We start from the raw sequence: 14462 nt of genomic DNA, 5'->3' as shown, positions 1-14462 counted from the left end.
CTCATTGTGAACACCTATCCTTACAAATCTACCCGCCTAGTGCGCAAGGCGCCATCGCATCAGACATACCAGCTGGCCGCGTGCCCTCCGTCTGAAAAATCAATATCCGTAATCCCGCCGGGCTTTACGATGGCACGACCTATGCACACGTACCTTACGCTCGGAGATGTGTAAGACGCTTGTGCACGCATACTCTGCATAGAGTGAATGTAGTAGACGTTCAAGTTTTGAAGCCATTTGTCGCTCTAAGTGGAGGTGGAGTGCGACTCTGGCTTTTGCCGTGGGCTGTGTGTTTGAGCTTGCCTCACGATAAGGTGCCGTCTCAGGGCCTCTCAGCGTCTGGGCGCATGGGAAGACGGTCGGTGCCTGTGTACGCAAGTAAGTCCGCGAGGTTAAGCGAGGTCCCCTGTAGGTAGACAGCGTTGCTGAGATGATTTTCGCCCGGAGGGTTGAGTGATTCGATCGTCGATTGAGTTAAGCGGGGGCTCGAGCCGTTCGCGTTCGTCGCTGTGGAGGACAGCGCCGGACGGCTGACCCGCGAGGGTACCGGTGACATAAGCGATGTCTTATCTATACACCCGCCCCGCTGCCCATAAGTATACACACGACCCAAGCTCGCCACAAGCTCACCCTCCTCTCTCTGCACCACCACACACATCTCTCCCAACCCGAGACTGCAAAGCTGTGAGACGCGACATTGACTTGTCGCCGGCGACGTGCTCCTGCATTCATGACTCCTGGTGTCTCAGAATCCGCGCCCTTGCTGGGCCAGCCACAGCCAGCGCGAAAGAAGCCATTCTATCGTCCCAGACCGTTATGGTGAGTCTCATGCGTCGCTTGAACGCATCCACCGGAGGAGGAGTCGAAACTCGAAGCGCTGTGTGTCGCCGTACCACCCGCATGGGCTCGCCAGCTGAAGAGATCGACCGAATTCCGCTAGACAGTTTGCATATCGTAGGCTGACCGTATGCGCCCTAGGCTCGTGCCCTTCGCCATCTTCGCGTCCATCGTGGTAAGTCTACTCAAGTAGTAAGTCACGCGAACGCGTAACTAACAATCCTACAGCGCGGCATGACTCTTGCACCCCGAGTGCAGGTATTCACTCAGCTATCATGCAACGCCGTCTATGGGCATGACGTATATGACCATACGAATCACTCCTCAGCTGCAACTCCAGTTTCCTTCAATGCGACCGTTGACCGGGATGCACCTACCTTCAACATACACAGCCCGCTCATAGACGAACAGGGAACACAAGCCATATCCCTTCACTTTCCTCACTCATCATTGTCGGACGATGATGATGAGCCTGACCCGCGGACCGTTCCATCTAAGCGTTGCTTGTCCGACCCGAAGGTACAGGCAGGCGCTGCGCGAATACAGACTATCATGACCACTACGATGGGGCTCCTTTCTGCCATCACGACTGGCTGGTGGGGTCATTTCGGCGAGCAATACGGCCGTACTCGCGTGCTTGCAGCTGCGACCCTTGGCTTGTTCCTCACGTACGTTATCATGCAGTTGACTAGGAACTGAAGTGCTGAAATGATCCTCTCGTAAGTGATTTGACGTTCATCCTAGTGTCGACACCACACAGCCCCTTCGCCGCTCACGGCCACAAACTGCTCATTATCTCGCCTATCGTAGAAGGTGCCCTCGGCGGCTGGTCGACGCTGCAGGGCGCCACCATGGCATATGTGTCCGACTGTACCTCAGACGGCTCGCGCGCACAAATTTTCAGTCGTTTCTCGGGTGTATTCTATTTTGGGTTCTCCATCGGACCCATGATAGGCGCATATCTCATCCGGCACCCGATCTTTTCTTTCCCTGGCTCATCTCCCTCTTCCGTGCCCGTGTTGCACAACGGCCAACCAACGGTAACATCGGTATTCTACGTCGCCGCTATGTGTTCCTTCATTAACCTGTTACTGGTCGTCTTCCTCTTCCCCGAGTCCATCTCCAAGAAGAAGACGCAGTCCGGGAAACCGGTTGTCCCTGCCCCTGCCCCTGGACCTGAGCAGGGGGTCGCCGAAGGTTCCGATCTGGAGGTGGCGATTGCTGTCAAGCAGGGTTGGTCTACGCAGCGCTTATTGGATCCTCTGGCGCTGCTCGCGCCCAAGAAGATCCCGAGGCCCGAAGGTGGACACCGAACCGACTGGAGTCTGACCGTTCTCGGCCTATCCTTATTCATGTTCCTACTTGCCAGTGTAAGTTGTTGTATCATATGCGTGCGAGAGCATCATTTGACCAGGTTGTTCAGGGTATCTTCCAAATCAAATACCTTTACGCCGAACACGTATATGAGTGGGGCGCTGAACAGGTCCGTGCACTGTGTGTATGTCTGGCTCTACGCTAACTCCGCGCACACTGTAGCTGAGCTACTACATCACTCTCATGGGTGCAGTCCGCTGTATTTATTTGCTCCTCATCATGCCTCGTGAGTGGCTGCTCCGCACGATCCAGGAAAAAACTTGACCGAAGACGAACTCGCAGATCTGATCCAGTGGTTCAAGCCGAAGCCCAAACCGAGGAGCAAACTCGGACCGTCTACCTCCACCTCAGCCCACGCCACCTCAACAAGCAAGCCTTCGACAGTCCCACCCGCGGGCAAGAAGCCCAAGCCCACGCTTGGCCAGATTGCCAAAGAGATGGATTTTGACCTGCTCCTCCTCCGGTCGTCCTTCTTCGTCGAGTTTCTCTCTCATACGCTTGTATCTCTTATCCCTCCGACAGCGGGCGCCGGTCCTTTCATTGCCTTCACATCACTGAGCTGCTTCGGCACCGGTGTCCACCCGGCCGTTAACAGCCTTGCGCTGTGCATCCTTCGAACGCAGGCTGAAGCGTCCTCTGCCGCTGGTGGCCCACCGCAAGACGATAGCAACGCGGGCGCTCTCTTCGGCGCTCTTGCCGCCATTCAGGCCACTGGACAGATGATCTTGGGCCCGCTGATCTTCGGTGTGGTCTACAGCGCAACAGTCGCCGTGTTCCCCAAGGCGATCTTCGCGACCGCAGCCGCCATCACGGTCGTAGCGCTCGCGTTGTTATGTCTCCTCCGCCCCGACGTTGCACTGCGCGCGAGACAACGACAACGGATGAATCGCCACGACGAAACCGAGCGCGGCAGGTCGAGGGTACGGAAGGACCTTGGACTGAGCACTTCTTCACCAATCCTTGGTCGGAATGTGTCGCCCGCCTCATCCTCCGGCAATGCAAATTAGAAGTAGTTGGCTACCATAGAAGCCCTCGTAGGTTCCTCGCGTGCTTTCATGCTAAGCTATATTTCATCCATCTTATTGATGCCACTGTTGTAAAATATTCCGTCGACAGTCTACCGACGAATTCTATATGTTCATTCTCATCCCCAATATTGCTAGTCTATCAATGTACAGTTAAATAGGTTGCTCTACGGATACATCGATAATACACAATCCCAGGCGGACTGCTCATAATTAACCCAAGAAATAAAACTCTGAGAAATGTTCTGAGAGGACACACTGGGGTGGGTTCTGCGGTATAGTGGGCGTCGCAGAGTGTTTTGTGCAGCTATGGGACGGCAAAGCAAGCCTGTTGACTAGGACGTCAGGCAACATTACAAAGTCTAGCCCTGAGGGAAGCTTCGCTGGTAATCTGGCGGGTACTCTGGTGGTGTAGCAAAGTTCAGCTGTGGAGATGAAGTTGTCGAAACGCTGCCGTACTCCCTCAACAACAAATAAGGCGGGGTAGGCGGAATACTGATGTTCGACCTCATCGTCTCCCACGCCCGTGGTGGGTGGCTACCGAGAGACGACACAGCATGGGCTAGTGGACCGACAGAGCCTTCGACGAATGTCGAGTGTCGTCTGCCACTGTGCGAGATCGAGGGCGGGATCCGCATTTCCTCGCCATTGCCGGCGAAGTCGCCCTGGGTCTGGGGGCCCAGTAGGCTTGGCGTGCCAGAGAACGAGCGGCGGGACATCGATATCGGGACCTGCACGTGGAGGAAGTGTTCAGGCGAAGAAGGCATTGGCGACGGCGTCGTGCTGTGGTCGGCATATGTGCCGGACGAAGACGAGATGGTTGCAAACTCGGCAGCAGTCATGGGGTATGGAGGCGACGACAGCGGGGGGCTGCCAGGTCCCCGTGCCAAAGAATGGTAAGAACCAGCCAGCGCATTGGAAGGTGCGGGCCCGACGGCAAGTTCCATCGATGAGTCGTGATAGTGCAATGGAGAAGCTCGGGAGAATCGTCGTGCTGTGGATTGTTGCGGTCGCGAAGGGCCCGCGATCTCGCTCATCATGCCTCCTGGGGTCCTTGCTACTAGCGATGGAGACAAGGCTAATCCTGACGCTTGCCGCCCTGCAGGATGGCTAGAGTCATATGTGATAGGGTACAGCGGGATGCTCGGCCCTGCTCTCGCCGACGCGATCGTGCGCAGGACATGCGCGAGCTGGATGGCGGCTCCAATCAGGTCATGTCTGAGCACCTTCGACGCCTGCTTCCTCTCTGTCCAGTCCGAGCTCGGTCGCCAAACGCGGACAGGAATACCACCAGGACCTGGCTCTCCGCTCGCGTGCTCCATGTAGAACGACGGAGGCCGCGAGAGAATAAAGGACGCTTGTCCTAGGCCAGGCGTACTATTAGTGAATTTCGTGTCAATGACACTATCAAAGGGAATCTCCATCTTGAAGCCACACCCAGAGGCATGAATGAACCAGGCTAGGGTCTTCCGATTGTGGCAGATGTAGGCGACCAAGTCATACTTGGTGACAGCTGAAGCCAGACGGCGCCATGAGCCAACTGTGAGCTCCTGACACGGTACGATTGTGATAGCTACACAGACAGACGTTGACAAGAGTGAGAGCACAAACGAAAGGACAGCTCACGTTCGTCGTCTTCGTGGACCAGCAACTGCAAGTCTGTATCCCAGCCTGCAGCCAGCTCTGGCGGCACGTCGGGAGGCAGCTCCATCGATTCCTGATCCAACTTCCCGTCCAGAAGCTTTGCCTTCGCTCGTCTACGATACACTACTATCAGCAAAATCTCCCTAAACAGGGGGTAAATATCTCGCCTACCTGTTTTGGAACCAAATCTGAGTCTGTCGCTCAGTCATGCCGAGCATGTCGCTGATCTCTTTCCTTCGAGCGGCCGTAGGACTTCGATCGGCGGCGAAAAAACGTTCGAGATGCGCCAGCTGCTCCGGCGTGACTCTCGACCGCTTCCGTTTGCCCTTGGGGTCGTTTGCTGCATCGTGACTCCGCGACCCCGAGCGTGAGCGGAGCGGCCCAGAGGACGGCTCTTGCGCCGCCCCCATGACTGCGGAATCCGAGAGATTCGCGGGGCTCGCTGGAGATGACAGGGACAGCTGTGGTGACGGGCAGTCGGGATCAGCAGTGGATTCGCTCTCATAGGAGAGGGTAGATAAAGATGAAGATGGTTGACCGCTTTGGGCGGGCACGTGCTCGGTGGATTCGCTCAGCATGGTCCGGCTTCCACCTGCTGAAAGCGTGGTGCATTAGTGATGAGAGTAACCTAGCTTCAGGTTCACGTACTTTAACTCCTCTGGACAGCGGGTCCAAATGTGGCACTCGGGCTCACCGGGGCAAGCTACTTTATACACTGTGGGTATGAACGCCGCACGTCGCTATGGTGTCCCGAACAAGGTAGAGCTCCCGAAGCTCACACACGACGCACAAGGTAGAAGTCAAAGTTTGGTGATGTACCGGTTTTTTCGTGCTACCTTCCCATAGCGTGGTGTTAGACAGGTTCCGCGGCAGATACTGCAGTACGTACCCGCAAGGTCGTCGAGCTGTGGGTTCGGGATGATGACGTTAGTGTAAATTTCAAACGGAGAGAACAGTGATAGGAAGACCTCGGAGAGGTGCGCGACTACCGCGTTTTATAACAAGCGAACAATCCGAACTTGGGCGGATGACGGAGGGCCAGCCTACAAATACAATGGAGAAAGCTGTTGCGGAAAACGTTGTGATGCTGCGAAAGGCTGTTAGTTTGGCGAAGCATCGACGGAGACCCGATCCATAGCTGAGATGGACCTGAACGGGCCGTTTCAGGTTGTTCACGGACTAAACTCTACTCAGGTAGGAACTACTGGCGCAAATCAGCGAGGCGAACAGCACCGCTGGGGAATCAGCACGGGTCCTGATGAAAGCAGCCTGCAGCTTTGCTCACCTGCCCTGTGACCTAGCCCTTATCCGGTGGTTACCTTCGCAGCCGCAGGTACGTAATCCTGTGCAGTAGCGGCTGCCCGGAGCTGACCCGTCAGAGGCCCTGTTCTCGCCTGCTGGCATCGCAAGCGTTTCGCATCTTCCGCGCCTGCAAAAAAGGGAACTATTGCAAGTTAAAATGCCGAGCCTGCATGACCGCGGTAGCGTTGCATGTGCAGCGCGGCCCGCACATGTACTAGGGCGAGGGTTCCAAAGTACAAAAGGGGGCGCGCAGGTCGTCATGTATGTCATATCTAGGTACCAGGTGTTATGCCTCCGCACGGTGGGTCCTGCATGAGATTCCAGCAGGAAAGAGCGGAAGTGAGAGCGGTGGCGGGTGCTTAGGACCTCTGTTGCTATGAAGATGGAGAGGAGAATCTCTGCATTTCCATCAGCATGGGTGACCGAGTCCGGTAGCGACCGGCGGCGGCGGAGGGAGAGCAGACTTTGTCTTTGTTGGAGGGACGGTCGGGCGAAGGAGTGCAATGTGTGCGCTGAGGCTGAAACGGTTCTGGGAGCATTTTTCGATGGAGGATTTGTTCGCCGCCGTCGGGAATACTCTTCAAGCGTTCATCGACGATGACCAAAACAGGATGTGGGCGCGCAGACGCCCAGGAGGATTAGCGTTTACATCACGTGCCGAGATTCGCGATGCAAGATCCCAGGAACAGACGCCCGGTTCGACGCCACCGGAAAAGGCAGGGGAAGGGAGATCCAACACTTGGACGTCGACGACCGTCGGCCCCCAGGCAACGCGGAAGCCTGCTCGCCTTTCTGACGGCAACCGCCCTCTCCTCCGTCCGCGCTGCCTCTTCCAGATCCCACACACCGCGCCCGACGACAGCCGACGGTCTCACAACAGCCTCCCGCACTGTGCCCGCTCACTCCCATACGGTTGTCAGACCGAGTGCGTCAGAATCCGAGCACACCAGCCGCCCGCCAGCCAAACATTCGCCGTACCCGAGCTTCCACAGACGCTGTCAGCTCTCCTTCCGTACCCACCAGAAGCCGCACCCACCCCCGAACCCGTCACGCCATCACCAGAAAGGGTAGCAACATCGTATTCGTTACATTCGTACGGCAACCATGAACGAACAACAGGACCCTGTACACATCCCACCGCCGCGATCTCCACGCCCCGACCAGCCCTTCTGACAGCACGGCTCTCACAGGAAGGGTTCCAGTGCCTGCGGGAGGATCGAGGGAATGGCAGCGCCGCTCGGGGGCTCGATGGATTGGAAATACTGTCGAGAAATGAGGTGCGTGCCGTCGGAGCGAGCAGGCTATCGCCACTTACCGTGCCCCACCACGGGCCAGCAGCCCACCAGAGAGCGCCTATCCAAACACCAGACTGCTGCATCTCGCAGAGGGCACCCTGGATGGCGGTGATGCAGGTGGCTGGCATCGCGAAACTGTCAGCACAGGCATCACAGCGTTGCAGGAGATAAAGCGACGCACGATTCGAGCCTGCACCGATCTCGCCTAGGAAACCCTTGAGGTTGTTCTGTTGCAGCCACTGCGTGGCATCCTGGAGACGTTCGGCGCCGATGGTCGAGGAGACACAGGTGGGACTTGTCCCAGATCCATCGCTATCGAGGTACTGGTGCATCTCTTTCCCGCAGACATTCCCGAGCAATGAGTAAGCGGACATAGACAGTGTGAGCGCGCTCACCGATCGCGATGTTGTTGTTGGGATCCTGGATTGCTCCCCATACGGCGCTGTTACCAGAGGTGGTCGTCCACGCTGCAGGGCAATTAATCAACGTGTGGCTTCACCGATGTCACAAGGACTGATCTTACTCCAAGCGCCGGTGTAGCTCGTACCCTCGACTAAGATGAGCTGCGAGGTGGCACCCGCGGCACGGATTCCGTTCACAGCAGCTTGTTCCTGGTAAAATAAAAATAAAAATAATGAGCACCCCAAACAAAACGTCCTCGCATGTGCTCGAACCCACCAGGTCGAAGACCTGCTGTGCAGTAATAGTGTACGGCTCGTTCTGGATATCTGCCGAGCTGTTAGCTCAACGTGGTGAGCAGCGCACGGACCCGAATTATTCACCGAAGATGACGTTTGGGTTGGATTTCTAAGACGCCGTCAGAGCAGCCCTGCAGCATTCACGCATGGAAACAGACGTACGAAGACGGTGGCGAGGTTAGCCCACCCTGTGCGAACACATCAGTGTTATGATGGATGGCTCGAAGCGAGGCTAGTGCGAACAGCGAGGAGAGCATACATACAAGTCTGGAAGCTGTGTTGTTACCATCAGGACGGGCTGATGCAGCGGACGAAACTGACGAGATGCTCACGCGTTTGTGTCGTTAATCGTCTGGCCGTTGTAAATCATGTAGTTATGCGCTGGAGCCATCGATGTCAGATAGCTCTTTCTCGCGCATGCCGCGGCAGTAAGCCGTCGAACTCACGGTCTATAGCCGCGTAGGCTCCCTTGCCTGTGATGTAGCTCACAATCTGCCGTAAGGCGACATCAGTTGCAAACCCCTTGCGCCGCAGCATTACGTCTCACTCACCGTCTCGAGACCGCTCAGGTAGGTCTGATTGAAGGGGCCGGTAAGCCCTGTCGCGGGAGGGCTCATGCGTTCCATGAGGAACGGGATGCGGAAAGTGTTGAAGCCATTGCCCACGAAGAACTGACACACTGCGGTCAGCGGCCTGCCCGCGGGTCTGATCTGATCGATTGCTTACGTCGATGCTGGAGGGCGAGGGCCAGGTATAGTCCGTGCCGAGCGCACCTGGGATGACCGTGTTACCGAACTCGCCACCGGACTCGCTGACACCGAAGAACTTGAACTTGGTGCGGCTACCGGAGCAGATGCTGTTACTGCTCGACGGGGCGGTGGACGTCGTCGAAGCAACAGTGCTAGACTCGACCGTAGTCGTGGCGGTGCTAGGCTGGCACTGTGAGTAGTCTGCAGAGGTGGCGGTGAGCAATCTATCAAGCTGGTGTGATGACGATCTGACAATCGTTAAGGTAGACGCAGGCATTGCCTGCGTCGCAAGTAGTGCTACCGGTGAAGCCAATGCCCTGTTTCATGGTCAGCGTTCCTAAGCGTTCCGCGATTATGCGACTACGCACACCACATTGGCCCCAGACTGCGACACCGAGGGCAGGTGCGCTGAGGGCGAGCGTCGCTGCGGCTGACAGCAAGAAAGACTTCATGTTGAGCTTAGAGTCTCAGAGAGTAGCTCGGCTCGCTGAGGTCGTTTTATGTATCCTAGAGCAGAACGAAGTGCCCAGATGTGGTGATTACGCCCAGTAGTATCCCGTTGATTGGCCGAGATAGCTCCCACATACCGACGGCAGTGCAGCCTGACGGTCCCCTGGTCGACTGAGAGGATTCGCCAAGACATCGGATGACAATTATCCAGACATGTCCCCGATAGCGAAGCACTGTAGGTGCTGGTATCATGCATCGTTCGCCACAAGTTTGCGGCATGCTTACCGCACATGTCAATGCGCTGTAATGCCGGGCTCTCCTGGGATTATACTCAGCAGAGAAACCTGCGCAGTAGATATTCAAAGGGCCAGAGAGGCGGCCTGGCCTCGCTCCCGGAGCAAAGAGAATGCGCAGGTCATGCTTGTGCAGAGATTCCTCGGCACACGTACGACAAATTGCATCTCGGAGGCAACCCCACACATGATGCGGACCAGCAGTAAGCATCGCATCGCTGGTTACTTGCGGGTCATGGGTCGGCGGGGAAGACCAGCTGCGAGTCGCAAGGTCCCGAGAAATAGCCAGAGGGTCATGGCACAATAGTCCTTTACACATTTTGTGAGCCACTGTGGCATAGAAAATAAAGAGCAGGTGCCTTACATATTTCTTAGTTACTGGGACAGAGCGAGAGGGTCACGTGGAGCTTCCACGTATCCCGCAGTAGAGGGGCCCGGGGCGTCTTAATTCCATACAAGGTTCTTCCACTCTTCTGCAGGACCATGGCCGTCATATACGACTTTGCTGTTAACTTTCGTCTTCAAGCTCCTGAAGAAGCAGGATAATGTCCAGAATACGCCTCGACCGTATCAAATCCCTCTCTTTCTACAAGGATGCTCTCACAGCCGCCCGGAGGACTGACCCACTCCCGCAACTGACCTGCATCGGCAAGGCCTGTCGGCAGTATACGCCAGAAGCAGTGCGGTGCGTAAACGTCGGAGGAGAAGCCACGGGGGTAGATTGGAAGGTGCATGCTCTGCTGAGTGGCAGTAGGTTCCGGAGATTTACCAGGCAATATTAATAGTGCGAGGCTGATCTGCCGGAAGCTCTACGCTTCGGACGAGTCGAGGTCTCATGCGAGGGCTGGGATGGTCCTGGTGATCCGTATGTCTTGAAAGGTGCGTTGTGTCCTCAGTACCCAGTACGCCTCCCCCCGACAAGCGATCGCGTGCAGGCTCCTGTGCATTGGAATACCGGCTAATCCAAGTCCCCAATTCACTTCGAGGGGAGGAGGCGCACAATCTTCCTCCTCGTCCCTGGGCTTGGCTCAAAGGTACGTTACATGCTCCAGCAGAAATTCTCCGGCCGTAATCGCATGTTTGTCCAGACCAAGATCCCATCGCACTGCTCTTCACCCTAGTCTGGATCGCCGTTTTTGCATATATTCTCTGGCAAATCATTAAATCCTGCTTCCGTCGTCAACCTGATACCGCCGCTCGCCCCCCTGGCACAGGTCCCCAGAGACCCACGCATGGATCTGGCTGGTTCTCAGGATCCCAGCCGAACGACAATCGAAACGACCCCCCGCCGCCCTATACCAAACACCCTCAGAGCTCAGCGCAGGGACCTGCGGTTGGAGACTGGCGTCCCGGTTTCTGGACAGGCGCGGCGCTCGCCGGAACGGGTGGATATCTCCTTGCCAGCGCTGGGCGTCGAGACCCACCGACGGCGACGGCGTACGACTGGGAGCGCGCACATATGCCGCGGGCCTCGCCCATGGCGATGCCCGACTACACAGGCTACACGATGTCGCGGCGATCATTCTTCAATTCAGACGGCCGGGGCGAGGGATCCTCGAGCCTCGGCTCGATGCGACGCAGCACAGGGTTGGGAGGCAGTAGTGTTCGGTGAAACACTGTCTAGCCCTGGTTGTCTCGGGTTTCCACCTTGTGGTCTTGTGTGTGGGCCGTGTGGATCCCCGTCCTCACGGAAGTGTGTATGTTTGCTACATGTATCTTGCTGTGCCTCAGGTCCGAAAATAATGAGATGAGACTGCCGTGCGTTGCCGCGGTGCGCAGAATACCCCAACCCGTTATGGACAGCAGGCTTTGTGGCGTTGAGCGCTTGCTTCCTCCGCGGGCTCGTCGGAACCTACTATGCGCGAGATGCGAAAAGAACGCGGGTAAACGGCCACTCTGTTGATCACGCATTCGTCGCCAAGTAAGAGCGTACCATATTGCCATCTCCTGATAACTACATGCCTACAAGGCTACTAGCAAGGCTTCGGATCACCCCATGGTTGCGTAGAAACGTAGTGGATTCGAAGTCTGCTCCGGGCGCGACAAGTATCGTAACCAAATCCTAAGTAGAACAACAAACAGAGCGATGAAACATCGTTGATAGCTAAGGGAGAAGTCGTATCGCGTGGCAGGATCGTGACAGTAAGGGATCGCAAAAGTACAGGCTGGAAGGTATCGCGAAAGCAGAGTATAACAGTGTTCGTGAGGAGGTTCCCACGATCCGTGAGGATAAAACAAGTAATACAACAGTCATAAAAGTTCGTCCACAGGTAGATCTCAGCATCCGGGCGGTCGGCGTGGAAAAGTATCACCAATGCTCTTCTTCGGTCCCGCTCTCCTCACTGCGTGACTCCCGTCTCGCATCTGTCTGCTGGCCGCGTGCGTACGGCAGGCTGGGGAAGTGCATGATCGCGCCGGTGATAGGGTCTGTCATGGCAGTCGTCACGCTCGAGTGCGTATCCGACGTTGCGGAGTTGATGGTGCCGAGCAGCGGCGCCATGTAGGCAGGAGGCGGACCCTGCACCGGGAGTGCTTGGAGCGAAGGCGGATCAGCAGCTAAGTGTTGCGATGGCTGCTGCGAGAGACGCCGCGTCGAGACCCGGCGCGAGGCGCCCTGCATGCTAGCGAAGCTGCCTCTCACGGCTGACAAGGGTGGCGAGCGCAATGGTGGGACGTCATGTCGGCTTTCTTCGCTCTCTTCCGAGAATGTACTTACATCCCGCAGCTGAGATCGTTGCGACGGTCTTGACGACGCAGAGCCACCCTGGCTGTGCTGCGACGACGGCGCAGAGTCAGTCGCACTACGGGATGACGGAACGCGGAGGTGCGAAGGCAGAGAATGCAAGGAGGCGTGGTGTGAGGTTGCGGGATCGGCTTGCTGCACGGCGGGAGGCTGGAAGGCGGACGGGTTAGCCTTGGGCGATGGTCCAACACTCCAAGGCATACTCACCACGCCGAATGTCTGGCGCCGCTCTCCAGCACCAGACAGATCCCTCCAGCCTTCGAGCGCAGTGGGCGGCGTGTCATCCAGAATGTCGATCGCAACGCCAGCACTGGTTGGACTGGACCCATCAGTTGTGTATGAGTCACGCCATTGTTGCGGAAGCGGTATAAGACCGGGCGGGAACGCCGGCCTAGCAGAGATGAATGGCGACGCTGGGCCGGGCGCAGGAATATCGAGAATATCGATCTCAGACGGCGGGCGCTCCACACGCGAGGGAGGGATTGCTCGATCACTGTTTCCATTGCTCCCGTTGCTCGCATGATTGCTGCTATTGTCGTCCACGACAGCATAAGCAGGCGGAGGACCTGCAAAAGCGGCGTCCGAGCCGGCGGGGGCGTGAGAGAGGCGTTCCTGCGCGTCAGGCGCAGTGACAGGCATCGGGAAGTCCACAACGGAACTCGCAGGGCGAGAGCGCGCAGAGTGATAGACGGTGTTCCCGCTGGCTGAAACAGTACTCTTCGCGCTGACACTCGACATGGGGCGGTCGCCGGCTGCAAGCAAACCGAGGCCAAGTCCGGAGTTGCGCCTTGGCGGACGTTGCGTAGGGCTAACGGGGCCTGCCTCAAGGTCTGCGTCATCGAGTAAACGCGTTGAGCCTGAAACAGAACCACGGCGGGAGTGGCGAGGGGAGCCATTGCGAGACGCGCGCGGCGGGGTTCGCGTGTAGGAATCAGCAGCTGTATCCTGCCGCGTATCTGAAGGTGACGTAGAAGGCCCAGAAGAGGACATGCGTCTGAACCAACTGAGCCGCCCCAGGCGAGAGCTTAGCCCACTCAGCCCCAATGCGCTACTCGATCTGCTAGGCTCACTCGCAGATTCGATCGTTGCGAGCCTTGAGTGCGATGGTGTCGCGCCCACTTTGACACGCTGTGCAACTAGAAGCTCGGCCGGGTCGGTCTCAAGGCTGGCGCCGGACTTTTCCGAGTACATGGACTGGTCTTGCGTCTTCTGCGAGCCAACCGAGCGATCCGAGATAGGGCGTGCCTGATTGCGTACGCCCAGACCTGCAAGACCATCAGGGTCCAGAGGGGGCGGTGGAAGGAGCGGTGACTGATCCTGCGGCGGTGAAGGATGGACGATGCGAATGCTATACGGAGAGGATTCTTCTTGTTCGGACTCCGCCATACGAGCTAGCACGTCCCGAGGAATAATGTGTCCTCCCTGCGGTGGGCTTGACCTTGGAGTGCCACTGCCAAGCACGGCGGCGGCGGGCATGCTTACTAGCGTGTCGGATTTCGTCTGCGTCTCATCAGCGAGAGTTGCGCTCCGGACGCTACGCCTTGTCAAGAAAGGATCAGCCTCTTCACCGCTGCCGCGGGGAGAGCCTTCGCCAGGTGAATGCGGCGGACTCTCATGCCCACCATTCCTCGAACCTCTGCTTCCCTGGGAGTCAGCCTCTGCCTCGACGAACTCCCAGCCGGTCCATATTGGCGTCTGGCGACGAGTATCGTCACGGCGGATCGAGAAGAGTGTCGTGGAACGGTTCCAGAAGCTCGAGGTGCCGGTATTGGTGCCTTCGGGAGAAACTCTTGAACGACGACGATTCCGTCTAATAAGGAGGCACAAAGAAAGCATGATCACTAAGAGCAGCAAGACACCAAGGATGCTTCCTAGTATCGCGCCAAGCACGGCTGTTGAGATGCCATGATTCTGCAGAGCGCTCGCGGCAGATGATGTCGGGGAGCCAGAGGTAGATGTGGGGACAGTTTGGGACGGTGTACTAGCGATGGATGAGGGAGAAGGAACGGAAGTCAGTGGCGGTGTTGTAGTGAATGATGACTGAGCATTAGT

At 57.2% G+C, this 14462-nt stretch overlaps 4 protein-coding genes across 4 annotated transcripts; 2 read left to right on the top strand and 2 right to left on the bottom strand.

Annotated features, from left to right (window-relative positions):
- The first annotated feature begins 662 nt into the window (after positions 1-662).
- PHACADRAFT_251794 (uncharacterized protein) lies at positions 663-6519 on the top strand. Its single transcript, XM_007393170.1, has 13 exons — positions 663-819; positions 979-1012; positions 1066-1505; positions 1562-2207; positions 2261-2320; positions 2374-2437; positions 2494-4809; positions 4863-4993; positions 5052-5475; positions 5529-5712; positions 5770-5787; positions 5851-6081; positions 6166-6519. The coding sequence occupies exons 3-7, from the start codon at positions 1390-1392 to the stop codon at positions 3216-3218; spliced, it is 1611 nt and encodes a 536-aa protein (XP_007393232.1). The 5' UTR covers positions 663-819; positions 979-1012; positions 1066-1389; the 3' UTR covers positions 3219-4809; positions 4863-4993; positions 5052-5475; positions 5529-5712; positions 5770-5787; positions 5851-6081; positions 6166-6519.
- Positions 6520-7243: 724 nt separating this feature from the next.
- Positions 7244-9393, bottom strand: PHACADRAFT_251791 (glycoside hydrolase family 5 protein). The gene is made up of 15 exons (XM_007393169.1): positions 9293-9393; positions 9178-9241; positions 8902-9125; positions 8727-8846; positions 8622-8667; positions 8508-8556; positions 8439-8449; positions 8338-8363; positions 8260-8284; positions 8156-8205; positions 8001-8088; positions 7873-7944; positions 7659-7811; positions 7498-7598; positions 7244-7444 (listed from the first exon to the last, which is right to left on the bottom strand). The coding sequence occupies exons 1-15, from the start codon at positions 9374-9376 to the stop codon at positions 7367-7369; spliced, it is 1191 nt and encodes a 396-aa protein (XP_007393231.1). The 5' UTR covers positions 9377-9393; the 3' UTR covers positions 7244-7366.
- Positions 9394-10123: 730 nt separating this feature from the next.
- On the top strand, positions 10124-11490 carry PHACADRAFT_171110 (uncharacterized protein). Its single transcript, XM_007393168.1, has 4 exons — positions 10124-10395; positions 10453-10546; positions 10603-10701; positions 10756-11490. Exons 1-4 carry the CDS (start codon positions 10213-10215, stop codon positions 11277-11279), a joined length of 900 nt encoding a protein of 299 aa, XP_007393230.1. The 5' UTR covers positions 10124-10212; the 3' UTR covers positions 11280-11490.
- A 183-nt stretch (positions 11491-11673) lies between these two features.
- On the bottom strand, positions 11674-14351 carry PHACADRAFT_251785 (uncharacterized protein). The gene has a single exon (XM_007393167.1). It carries the CDS (start codon positions 14244-14246, stop codon positions 11976-11978), a length of 2271 nt encoding a protein of 756 aa, XP_007393229.1. The 5' UTR covers positions 14247-14351; the 3' UTR covers positions 11674-11975.
- Positions 14352-14462: the final 111 nt, after the last annotated feature.

The sequence above is a fragment of the Phanerochaete carnosa genome, assembly GCF_000300595.1.
Source record: "Phanerochaete carnosa HHB-10118-sp unplaced genomic scaffold PHACAscaffold_3, whole genome shotgun sequence".
Taxonomy (NCBI): Eukaryota; Fungi; Basidiomycota; class Agaricomycetes; order Polyporales; family Phanerochaetaceae; genus Phanerochaete; species Phanerochaete carnosa.
This window is presented reverse-complemented; position numbering and strand designations above follow the sequence as displayed.